The 13,512-nt window shown below is 43.2% G+C and overlaps 1 protein-coding gene across 1 annotated transcript in view; it reads right to left on the reverse strand.

The window, feature by feature from the left end:
* Positions 1-1,024: 1,024 nt before the first annotated feature.
* Positions 1,025-13,512, reverse strand: part of SEMA3A (semaphorin 3A) — a 179,270-nt gene continuing 166,782 nt past the window's right edge. Inside the window, exons 16-17 of the mRNA XM_040964932.1 lie at positions 3,716-3,858; positions 1,025-2,081 (exon numbers count right to left, since the gene is read on the reverse strand). Coding sequence (XP_040820866.1) covers positions 1,629-2,081; positions 3,716-3,858 — 596 coding nt within the window. The 3' untranslated portion in view covers positions 1,025-1,628. The remainder of the gene's footprint in view (positions 2,082-3,715; positions 3,859-13,512) is intronic.

Genomic DNA, 13,512 nt, shown 5'->3' on the forward strand with positions numbered 1-13,512 from the left:
ACACGCTGGGAGGCAGCAGTGGCTTAAGCCCCTGGGTCTCTGTAACACGCCCCCCGCCCCGCCCCACTGGGACCTGGGTGGAGTTCCTGGCTCCTGGTTCCAGCCCTGGCTGAGTCACTGTGGGATTATGGAGGATGAAATAGCAGATGAGAATTCTCGCTGTCTCTATGCCTCTAAAAATTATGTTGAAAATACCTAAAAAAAAAAAATCTTTCATCGCATTTTGTAAATTCATGTATGAAACAAAAAGGTTTACATTGTTCAGGGATGAGTTGCGTCCTGGAAAAGAGTTTACATAAAAGTCACTGTTGACATGGAAAGCATCATGTTTCGTTACATAGATAGTCATCTTAAAGTACCAGCAGCTGATAGAGAAGCGAATAGCTGAGATTTTGACGATGCTGCTCCAAATATTATGAATCTCTTTTCAAATGAAATTGACGCTGAAACAACTGCCCGAGGAATCCTGGAGTGCCTCAAACATCATTCGCAGATTCAGGCGCAGAAAGATAAGTTTTCCTATTAATACAAGTAGTATTAATAGAAAATCATTTAACATTAATACTAGAGCAAGACAGTGCTTACCGTTTCGTGAGCTATGCAGGTCCTTTCCACTGGCCCATTAGGTAGAATAAGATGCTCTCAACACACCAGTTTGTTTCCTGTTTTGCTGCTTAAGTGCACTTAGAAAACAAGCAAATTACACTTTTAACATTAACTGAGATAATACTTAGAGAAGGGCGCGCTGTGAACAGCTTTCATTTGTTTGGTTTCCTCAGAAAAAAATGAAGCATAATTTATATTCTGGTTTCAGGAATAAATGTTACTAAAATGTGTACTGAACAACATCAGCTATCGCTCTCACAGACTTGAAAATGTCAAAGAAAAAGCAGCACACAACTGGAATTTTAAAACTATATAGCACAATGACTGTGAGACGAAAACCTACTCTAGCTTAGAAAACAGCTAATTTTTACTGCATATTCGTCATGGTACATTTAAATTATAGTTTTAATAAAATACATCTTTAGATCAAAGTTGAAAGAAGACATCAGTAGTTGATCAGTATAGTCCGTTCTTCGGGATCATGGATGGTTTATGTTTCCGTATTTCCACAGACCATGTCGCTCATTCTCCTTCGTCTCACTCTATTCCTCCAGTTCATACAAACACGAGTGCTGGTAGACAAAAATATCCTTGAATCCAACCGTATTCTGGAATATTCATCAGCAGAGTCAATCCGTGCAGTTTATTTTAAACGTTTAGTTCAACAAAATGGCTTTGCTGACGTAGTGTTTCCTCCTCCTGGTGGCAATATGGCAAATGGCGTTTCTGTTTCTCAGGCAACGAGGAAGGCCAAAGCTGTGCCATGCAATCTCCCAGGACACAGCAAGTCACTGAAGGGAACCTGTGTGTTCACCTGATGACTCGCTAGGTGCGGTGTTAGGACGACAGGCTGTCGGGGAAGTCACTCCCGGACTTGATTTATAGTTGGTGGAACTCCGTTGAATTCCCCACCGTTGTAAACATCCACATAATGCCTTGAAAAAGTTCACGTCGATTGCATTTGCTCCAGTTACTGTCTAGGCAAGTATCTGCTTGTTTGAGGTTTCTAGAGGTAATGCAGCTCAGACACTCCGGGGTGCCCGTTCCAACTCGTGGGTCCTCCTGTTTCTGCCTTTCTTACTTTCCTGCAAGTGCTTCCATTTGTTGCTGTGCCCGTGGGCGTGTCCTGGCCTTTGGCGGCGTTGCTTTCGGTCCCTTTTCCACACCTGTTCACAGAACTCGTCCATGGAGTTCAGGTGCGGGTGGTTGATGAGCTGCATGAAGTCTCTGTACCAGACCTTCTGGCTCGGCGTCATGCCGTTGGGCATGTCTTTGGTCTTAGCACCATCTCCGTCGTCCTTATGAAGCAGTTCTTCCAGGTGCTCTGTGTCGATCACTTCCAGCGTGACTTTGAGAAGCGTCTGCATGAAGCCGTGTTCCACCGCATGACACAGGTAAGTGCCCGAATCCTTTCGATGGAGACTCCGCAGCAGGAGGCCCTGCTCCGTCCTGATGATGTGGTCATCCACTCTGATCTAGCAGCAAGAGAAGGACACGTAAGACACGTGCTCGTGAGGGAATCACACACCATCTAAACTCCGTCAGTAAAAACTCGGACTGTGAGTCGAGGCACACATTAGTAATCAACAGATCTTCCGATCTGAGAGAAGCAACAGCATTTTTCTATCAGGGAAAAAGAGTTATAACAGTTCACTGTGTAGAGTTTTTTGCACACAGCCCACAACAGCTAGGATGGGGCCAAGATGAAGGGCGAAGCCTCTGCCTCCCTCTGTGCCTCCCAAGCGTGCAACAGCAATGCAAGTACTTGAGTTGCCATCTGCTGCCACCCGGGCACGCATTGTCAGGAAGCTGGCTGGGAAACAGGTGGGGCTCAGCACCAGGCAGTCCCATGGGGCAGGAGGTGTCCCAGGTGCTGGCTTGACTCACCGAGCCACACACACCCCCCTATCTTTTAGGATGCATTGGAAAATATTCATTGTGCAATTACTGTGACATTTTAAAATACTCAAGATAATGCCATGAAAAAACAAAGATGTTATAATTAATAAATCTAAATGTGGGAAATGAGGCTAATTTTCAGCATATTTTGAAAATTTTCTATTGAGCAGAGTTTACATTCAGGATCTCAGGACGCCCGACCTGAGAGTGTCTAAATCTTCACATTTGTAGGATGTGATTATGAAAAACTGCTTAAAATGTCCAAAACGACAATGGGAGGATTTTCTCTCTACGTTCATATCATATTTGTAAGGTTATCTGGCCGTGATGTACTTTACATCGAGATTACTCTCTCACAAGGCTCGAAGAGGCGCTGCTTGTCCTGGTACCTCAGTCCTGGGTTGTACCCCACGTCAGGGGTCATGGGTTCAAGTCCCCACTTGGCCGCTATGACAGCTGCAGCTGATGGGAGACAGGAGGTGTCGGCTCAAGTGCTCGGGTCCCTGCAGTGACGGGGAGACGTGCGGAGAGCTCCCAGCTCCTGCCTGCACGTGGCCCAGCCTCACTGCTGCAGGCATTTGGGCAGTGAAGCAGTAGGTAGGAGACACTTCTGTCTCTCTCCTTCTAATAACTAACCGATAAACCGAAAAGTCAAAAATTAAAATACAGAGGACTCACTGAGATTTTTGCATTTTAAAAAAGTTTTACAGATAAACAGATTCAATGAGGAGGAAGTCGACCTGATGTTTCATCAATAGCTTATTCAGACGGAGTCTGCAGATCCTTGATCCTAAATCCGTTATCTACTACTCCTTTCTTTCCATTTTGTAACTAACGAGTGAGTCAGTGGAGAAAGGAAAACAGCTTTGGATAGCAGAACTGATGGAACAAAATTACTACGGCGATTTGATTTGTGTGTGTGTACAAATATGGATAGCATAGTTCTGGTAAGTTACAGAGAGAGAAGTAAGGAGACTCTAAAACAGACTCCTGAACTTTTCTGGGACAGAAGCTTGAACCGTATCCCTGCTTTCCGCCTTCCTGTCCCAGCACACATCAGAAACGCTTTCAGCAGACACCTGTTTAATGAACAAGTTGCTGATGTGTTAGGGAGAAGCTCAGGGTTCTCAGGGCTTCTCCCCCCTCTACAAAGCTAGGGCTGCGCAGCAGGCTGCGTGGGGCAGAGCTCATCTGTCTGTCCCCTCCTTACCTCTTCTTTCCGCTCTTCGTTCCGCCGCTGGAACTGCCAGTACACCACGGCTCGCTGGGACTTGGGGCTGCACTCCAGGAAGGTGCTGCTGTTCTCCACTCCGTAGATGATTCTCTCCTCAAGGCTGTGGCCGGGGTGATGATCTGGCCAGGGCAGGAGTGAAACGGGAAAGTGTTAGAGCAGCAATTGCAGTTTTCCAAAGTCGTCATTTGGAAATTCAGGAGATGGGTGGGTTGTTGCCAAGTTGGAAGATGTTTTCAAATCCAAGATGGATGGGCAAAGCGGCAGATGCAAGGTTTCAGAACCCAGCACTTTCCTACATAAACTCATGGCTTCGGAATCATGATTTCAATTATGTACACAGATCTGGCCACCAGAAAGCAGCATTATATTTAAGACTAGGTCGCCTGTGTTGTATAACTATAAATCTTTATGCACCATGATAATGTCCTACTAGAAATTCTTTTCCCTACAAGACTCTGCACTCGGACAAGTTGGGCCGTGTTGTGTTACACTCTTCACAAGCAAAAAAGTTATTGGATTGAGCTTTTGGAACTAAGGGTCTGTTTTTGAAAAAATTGTTTTGCCTCATTGTGTCTGTTTTCATCTGTAAAATTAAATTTGCCACCAATAATATTTATCTAGTATTTTACAGAAGATAGGTTTCAGGAAGTTTACTTTCTTACCAGTACCTCCTAAATCATCTACAAGTTGGTTCTGAAGCTTAGCCGGTGTGAAATGTTTAGGATACCTTACACGAAAGATGCTTAATTGTAATGCAATGTGCTTTCCATTGGCCTTATTTTAAAATGTCACATCTTTTATTATTTTTGAGAATTAGGCTATGGAATATGGAGTATGACAAAACGCAGCAACTTGAAAATCTGTTTCCTGATTAAGTTTCTATTATTTTACCCTTGATGTAACCTTCCTCAACGTGGTAACAGAAACATAGTTCAGATCAAAAGGACAACACAGGGAGTGCAGGTAAAACTCACTGAGAGAACAAACTCCACGTTATCTCCTATGATCCTGTTTCCATGATGACATCCTGTACAATCTGGAACTCATTAAATTAATTTAGAAAATAATAAATACATTTTCACATGCACAGAAAGCTGACAGTGAGAAGGGATGAAAGATTCTTGCTTTCTACTTTGGACTCAGCTAGATTTTTAATTTAAAAATGTTCCCCCCCTCCCCTGGTATCTCTTTGACAGTTTTACTCTTGTCATAATCAACAGAGTACTTTTATCTGTCATAACCAATATGGTTTTTATTCACCAGCTTTAAAGCTTCTCAAAGCTGCTTCCACGCTGTCTCTGTCCATATCCCTGTCCTCTGTCCCTGTCCCTGCCCCCATCCCTGTCCCTGGCCTCTGTCGCTGGCCCTGGCCTCTGTCCCTGTCCCTGGCCTCTGTCCCTGGCCTCTGTTGCTGGCCCTGGCCTCTGTCGCTGGCCCTGGTCTCTGTCCCTGTCCCTGGCCTCTGTCCCTGGCCTCTGTCGCTGGCCCTGGTCTCTGTCCCTGTCCCTGGCCTCTGTCCCTGGCCTCTGTTGCTGGCCCTGGCTTCTGTCTCTGGCTTCTGTCTCTGGCCTCTGTCGCTGGCCCTGGCCTCTGTCCCTGGCCCTGTCCCTTCCTCCCACTCCCCTACTGCAGCTCCTATCTCTGTCTGCCATCTCTGGGACGTCAACCTTGGTGCTTGTTCCTCAACTGCCCTAGATATTTAAACAAAACTTTTCTAATTTGCTCACCCTTTCTTCCTGGAAGCATGCATTCTCTGTGAACATGAAGAACATGAAGTGATTGGTATGCAAACAAGCAGCACTGTTACACTGATTTAGTCGTCTACAGAAGTGTTTCTCTGTGTGTCCATATCCATGCTGAACATGGAAGATTAGTATACCACGTTGAATTGCAAAATCATGGCAAATGCACTGGCTGCAGAGCACTCGCCTCCCTACACGGAGATGAGTTGAACTGCTATGTCCAATGGGAGAATGTAAAATCTGTGGTTCATGAATTACCATAGCAATTACAATGCCTGGTCCCAGAAGCCAATGGAATTCCCAGTGGATGCATTTGTCCCCAGGCTAACTGCTCTGCAGTTTGGATTTCTTGGTTAGGAAATCTTTTTACTCTAAGGCAGACCCCTTTCACTCAGCTGCTAGGAATGAATAACACATGAGAGCAAGATGACATCAATAAGCCTCCTGGGCTTGGAAACAAGCCTGCACCTTCCCAGAGCCACGTCTTCCCAGAGCCACGTCCTCCAGGTTTATCATGAGACAGGCATTGCTCCCAAATACAACTCTGTAAGTCCTTCAATACGTCAGTTATGACACAGTTAAGAAGAGCAACACAAGTTGATTAATTGGAAACAAGAATGTTAACTGTAATATTACTTTTTTTTTTAAATCACTGTATGCATTGTATTTCTTTCAATGAATTTAGGCATTATGGTTCATCCATGGCGGCCTTCTGTTTTGAAAAACCTGCTTAATTTCTGTTTTCTCTTCAAAGTTTCCTTTGTGGTGGCAAACTTTCCCCAATACTCCAGAACAAAAATAATCTGAATGGCAAGTATGTTCTTATATTTAAATATATTCAGTTTTATCTGCTACTTTCTATAGTAGAATCTAACGTGACCATGCTTGAATTAAAAATGTGTATGTTCATTTTTTCAGTTTAACACGCACAGGAATGTTTACTATGTCATGATCTTCAAGAAGCATCATGGAATTTAGGTGCTTTCTCACCTGATTAAGAATCACAAATGATGAATTTGACTCACGGGCCTGGTGCCATAAGCTAGCCTGCTTGGATAACTACCTTTGCCAACATTTTCATGTCTCATTGTCCATTACGCTGACTCTGTCTTTCTCTGCTTTTCTGTAAACAAAGAGAAACCTCTTGAGGCTGGCGGCCAGGGGAGCCCCAGGACCTGCCATAATAACCATCACTCATGGATGATAGCACACAGAAGCATCATCGCGCTCCTTCACTTTGAACTTGTACTTTATGTTTTGTCGGATGCTGTTCTTATCAGCCAGAACTGGGGGAGTCAGTTTATATGACATGCTGTTGCTGCTGCTGATTTTCCTCCACTGCAACATTTCTACCAACAGCAACTTTGTTAGCATCGTGTTGGTCAAAGAAGCAGATACTGGGGTATTCAGATGAAATCACCCCTAAACTTTTCCTGCTAATTTTGGCACATTATAAGCATATATCTAGTAAGTGTTCTAGCAATACTGATTAGATGGCATTCGATAAATAGCTATTTCCTTTTCTAGCCTACCCTGTCACTTGATAAACTTTGCAACGTAGGAAACATCAGAGACCCAACAATGATGTCTCTTTTCTCCCTTTCCACCTTCTTTCTCTTCTCCCCAACCGCTCCAGGAAAATCTATGAGCAGAAGCCGTATTTTTATCATTGTCTTCTTCAGCTTTGTTTTATTATTCCGCTCATTGACACATCAGTTTTATTATAAATTCATTATTTATAAAAGCAGGCAGCTTGTGTCACATGGGCTGTACAGCCTATCTGTACTCTGGGTATTTTCATTTGAAGTTAAACTCACAGTTACCCAACATAAACATTATGGTTAGCTGAGCAAATACAGCTGAAGAAAGATTTCCTGAAGGCCGTGAAATCTTACAGATTCAGGCTAAGTCTAGCTTTGGATTAAACCAGTGGTCCTGAGAGCAGATTCTATGGAATACATGTTAATCACATCAAGCAAGGAGCTGACTGAACTGCACGGCATGGGCCCACTGGCTGCTGCTGAAGGAACCCACGGGCAACGTCCTCGGTGGCGTTCCTCCTAGGAGTCACATCCTGGCATTGCTGAACATGGCACCTGCTGCACAGCAGTGTTTTCTCCAAGTTCACCCTTGAGAAGTTTTCTTTCTTGTTTTGGTTTTTAGAAAGAGTTAAGATTCTCTTGAACAACAGATTGTTTCTTTCTGTTGGGAACTTTGTCATCTACTATATTTTATACCACATTAGCAAAAAGCTATTAGACACATTTACGCGTCTTCTTCATCAGTCTCTCCTTTCCACGTGTTTGATTTCAACTCGGCCAGTGCACCTGGGTTGGCTGTGTGGCCTGTACCTATCTTCTGCTTCGCTTTCTGAAGATCAACTAACTACAAGTTAGCTGAATAATTAGGTCATTTAGCAATTATATACTATGCACATTTTTACCACTTAAAGTATATTTCTTGTTGTAGTTAAAATGCAGCTGTATACAATATCAGCACAATGTCTGGATATAGTAATGATCGTTATTGGTATTAGACTCATAGAGCTGACACATTAAATCAGACTTATATCGTCTATGGAGAATGCACAGTAGGACAAGCGATGCAGTCCTTCCAAGTGTTACCCTGAGAAGAAAAGAGTTCCTTTCATACCTTTCTCAAAGGTTTCTCTTCACACACCCTTTGGACACAGGTAGTCTTGCTGTGATTATTGTTACACAGCTTCTTACCTAACCCTTGTGTAAAGCTATAGTTGAAGCTTGCTGAATGGCAAGTCCTGGTAGTCGTGCTGAATTGAAAAGTGTAATTTTGGCATTCATAAGACGTGGAGTTATCATTAATTCCAGGGTAACATGATTTAAAGTTTAGTCAATCAAGAAGGTCAGAGTGGTTACAAGGCTGTTTGGACAGAACATTGACGTGTTGATGGAAATAAGCATTTCAAACCTATATGTATCAAGCTTAACATTGTTTACAAAGTTGATTTGAAATATCGTAGGAGCAGGTGATGGTTAATTAAGCACACTCCACCATCACAAACTCCTAATTTGGAACAGTAAGAAGAGAAAGATATTTGAGAAGCCCTGTGATAATTCCCACATCTCTAGGGAGGTCTTTCGCACGACAGGACAACCATGCCCTAAGTGATTTTTATAGGTGTTCTGGAAGAAGGCAACCTTATGATCAAATGCTTTACAATATATTTCACACTTAGAAAGTCACTGCTCGAAATACAAATATTTGCCATGAAAATTACCAGAAGAGCAGAGTTGGCAGAGCAAATTCTCAAAGGTTCAGCGACCTGACTAGTCCTAGTGAACTAATGAAGAGCAACAAAATATTACAATTATTTTAAAAGCACCACAATTATTTTAAAAGTGTGTTTGGATAGCACAATAGTACAATATGCTGCAGCCGTTAATGACAAGAAATAATGTTTGTAAGGAAGCAATCTTCAATTAATCATTTCCTCTTTTAGTGGATAATTTATGGAAATGAAATGAGTCTAATAAAGCAGAAATAATGAGAGGAAAGAAAGAAGTTAAATAAATTGCTTCCTTTTGTAACAACAACAAAGTCATGATATCCATCATTTGGCCAAAAATATCATGTTGCTAAAGGCCTTATTTAGCATTTGATTCTCTTCCAATGTGGCAGGAACAGAAGGCATCACGTTTCAGCTTTCCATTTATTTCGCTCTCCCTTTTAACCCCATAAATGTATCCCAAGATTGAAATGTAAATAACGCGACAATCTCAGTAAATTTGATGTCATACGGAAGAGACAGAGATGGAGGAGGAAGTGAGCCATGAATACACTGACTTGAGTCCTGTTTCACTTTTGATGTCCTCCTTTCATTAAAAGTTGAGTTTCATAAGCAATGTATGTTGAAGAATAGAGGGGCAAATGGATGCAAAAATATTTATTAATGTTTGTAACCAGTTATGTGCTGGACTATGTAAAGAGAAATCAAATTCTAGTTGCTTCCCACAGAAGGTGCTCTAGTGGTGCTTTTCTCATCAAGGTCCCACATGGAAGGCCAAGCAGAGAGGAAATGCTGACCATGGCTCCTGGCGGAGTGAGAATCGGTAACAGTACAATATTTAAGTATAACAGCACTACTTAGCTTTTCCTTATTGCAATCTAGGTCATTTCCCCAAGAAAAATAACAAGCGTCTTATCAATAACAAAGACTGTTGTCATTGCAAGACGATGAAAAACGTGTTTAAGTAGTGGTAGCCAAAAAGAATGAATCGCTCTCTTTTGGGAAATGAAATATTACAAAAATAACAATAAGGAAAAAATCCTTGCTATTCATGCATATTTTGAGCCTGGTATCCAGATGGCTAACACTGATTTAATGATCTAATTTATCGGGATAGGCACTGTAGTGTTGTGTGTTAAACTCCTGCCAGGGATGCCTACATCCTGTCCTATGCTAGAGTGCCTTGGTTGAGTCCCTGCTATATTTAGGATCTGCCTGGCGTCCAGCTTCCAGTTTATTTGCCTTGGAGGCAGCAGATGATGGCCCAATGACTGGGTTCCTGCCACCTATGGGGGAGTCCCGGATGGAGTTTCTGGCTCCTGCCTGTGGTCTAGACCAGCTGTAACTACAGTGGGCATTTGTGCACAGATCCAGTGACGGGTGCCTCTTGCCCTCTCTGTCTTTGCCTGTTTCTCTGTAAGTCTGCCTTTCAAAGGAACAAATGCATCTCTTTTTTAAAATTTCATCCTTTGAAGTTCACTTAAAACAATTCTGTGATGTATACTGGATGATAAGAATATCATAGTGATGACGCTTGTGTTTTAATGATCAAGCTAATGCTAGGACACTGTCTTCCCAACACTGGCCGTGCTGCTGATCCTGGCCGTGTGCGCTCAGCCTACCTACGCGGAATGTAACTGAAGGTTAGTGGATCTGACTTATCATACACAAAAAGACTCAACTAATTAAGCTGCAGAGAAAATGTAAACGTTGGTCTTTGTAAAACATTTTAATGACTCTGTTTTATAATTTAAATGAAGCTTTGTCTTGGTTCTGGGAAGCAGTTATTAGCAATGATACAACATTTAGAATGTTAGAACCAAAGCTGTTTCCATTCGTGGCTGGATTCATGGATGCCTAGATTAGTCTGTATATGGAAAGGCAAAGAGGTACACAGCCAGGCATCTATTACTAACACTGAAGTTAGTTCAGTTACTAACATCTAATTATTTTACTGTGAAGAGTCACCAACTCCTTATTTTGAGATTATCTGAAAATATAATAATGAAATTGAAGAGTTATACACAGAATTGGAAGCCGTCAAGTGGTTCAGTTTAATACTGCACTGAACACCTTCTGATGTCATGGGCTGCAGGGCTTTGGAGCACAGGGCAAGCTGCAGCCCAATTACTCAAAAAGCAATACCAACACGAAGATATCTACTGCAATATTTAGTCTATATTGGACATCTGGTATATTTTATTTTCATGATTTAATAGCAAAGAAAGCACAAATAATCTATATGCCAGAGAAAAATTACTGTAAGAACATTTGCTTTAAAAAAAGCAGGAAACATGGATTTAACGTTTCATTTACTTTCCCCCAGGAGATCTGATGGGGAATGGGGAACGCCCATGGCTGAGGCAGGAGCCATACACGAGCAATAATGAAAATACCATCTTGTGTTTTAGTGATATTTGATCCTTGTAACTTTTAGGATTTAAAAACGGCAACATGCACACAAACTCTGTTTACAACAGTTAGGCTGTGGGTGTGCACAGCTGGGCCTATGCCACGCAAACACACGCACAGAACGCTGGCCTCTGATGATGCCGAGACACAACTACCGAGACGTGACGATCTGCACTGAAAACAGGTTCTCAAAGGGCCTAGAACAGGACAGAACACTGTCATTTGATTTTAGGATTCACACGTCTTTCCTGCCTCTCCCTGACGTGTGCTCCACTACTCACAGGAAACCTTTTTTTGGGGCCACCTGGCGGTGCAAGCTTGGAAAGTGTAAGCATCACCTTGGTGCTGCGTGAGAGCCCATCCCGCTTCCCAACGATGACTGTGGTGGAAAGAGGCAGCTCTGCCTGCTCTCCTCCCTCAGCGACTCCTGAAGCACCGGGTGCCATGTGCTGCAGGGAGGGAGCGCCCATCAGACTGTCTGTTGTGGGCGATTTTTCTTAGTAATGAAAAACCCAGTGGTGCATTTTACGTTTTTGCCTTCTGTGACCTGACAGGATTTGGTGACTGTTGCAGTTAGGGACTTTTGGAGGGGGACGTTGTGCTCATCCGTCCAGCGCTGAGACTCCTATTGCAAAGAGCCAGGGGAAAATTCATACCAGCATTGCTACCAAACAGTCAGTTTGCAGTCCTGCAGACCCCAAAAGAAGGCACTGCTGAGCACATCTTATGAAATTTTTGGAATGGATTTGATGCCGCCCAAAACAGAAGTTATGAGGTGCCAGCAGTGGAGGTAACTCAGAAGGCTGAATTCTACGGATGTGTTAGCGTGAGAGGCTAAGAAGCCAGCGTGTGTCTGAACAGCCAAGATGACTACAAGGTAGTGAAATCCAATGACAGTATTAAGTGACAGAGATGTGGCAGAAAATACTTCAAATGACTCAAACTGTAAGATGGCATTATTATTATCAATATTCTTACTATCTTAAGTGGCACTCATAGTGTAGCTTTTGCCAGCGTTTCTGGACATGTAAAGTTAATGTGGTTAATTCTCGTTTGGGAGGGGGGTAGGGAGGAGGGGAAGGGGGAGGGGGAGGAGGGAGGAAGGAGGAGGGAGATGATTTAGAACACAACTGACTGGCTGGTCATTTTCTTTAAGGCAAAGCCAGGCAAGCTCCAATTTTATGCACAGCAATTATTTTCAGGATGGGAACAGATTGGAGACAACCTGAGATTTCGTCTCAGCATCCTGTGCGAGGCATGCGTAGGAAGGCGAGACCTGCCGGCACGTGTATGTTTAGGGTTTGATACTAAAAGCTCCCTGGGTGAGTGGCCACAGGTGACAGAGAAGTGTGCTAGGATCCAGGGGAAGCGGGGCTGGAGTTTTGGGTCTCACCTGGGCCCATTCAGGGCTAACAGAGTGCCAAGTGAGTGCTAAAGTTTTCATCTAAAGTGAAATTTCTTTCATCTGGATCCCCAGTTACTTTATACACAGTCTTGCTATGGAAACCCCGGGATATGTAAAATATAGAGTGTTAGAGAATATGTTTACCATCACAGCTGGAGCTGATCATCCTGAAGTGTATAATTTGGCTTCATGTTGCTTAGCAGCCTTCTGTGAAAACATCCCATATCTTTATATGTTTCCATAGGAGCGCATATATTTTATTCAATGTGAGAAGTGACATTAGCAAGACAACAATGATTTAACAGGGCTGGGCTCTGGACCGTTGCCCATTTGACTTTCAGATATTGACATCAATTATTCCAAGATAATTCAAGGATTCCTAATGGGAAGACGGCCTGGCCAAGTGGGAATGCCTGACTCGGGTTCCAGACATTTGGAACTCACTGGAATCTATGCCGTAGATGTTTTATATTTGGTCAATTAAGCAACGCAAGCAGACAAGGAATAAAGAAGTTTCAAAAAGGGAGTGTTTCATTGCTACAGAGTTCCTCAAGTTCTTTTACCCTCCCACACCTCAAATACATCAACCTCGCCTTGCACGCGCGCGCGCACACACACACACACACGCGTACGCACACACGCACACACACACGCGCACGCATGCGCACACACACACACACACACACACACACACACACACACACACACTCCTGCAACACTGAACTACAGCAATCCCCTTATGCTTCCACAGCGTGCTTTCCGATGGAACAGAGAAAAAGCGACGCTCGTTCACTTTATTTTCCTTAGCCAACTAAGCCCCATTGTTCCCCACAGGCTTTGCACACTCTCATTTCAATCAAAACACATCTTTAACTCCAGAAATGTTCTCGAATCCCTTCCGCTTAGCGCCCAGTGGTATTTACTGAACTCCATCTTGAGAAGTCCCTTT

This window comes from Ochotona curzoniae, unplaced genomic scaffold (genome assembly GCF_017591425.1).
Source record: "Ochotona curzoniae isolate NIBS_2020 unplaced genomic scaffold, NIBS_Ocur_1.0 scaffold_3835, whole genome shotgun sequence".
Classification (NCBI taxonomy): domain Eukaryota; kingdom Metazoa; phylum Chordata; class Mammalia; order Lagomorpha; family Ochotonidae; genus Ochotona; species Ochotona curzoniae.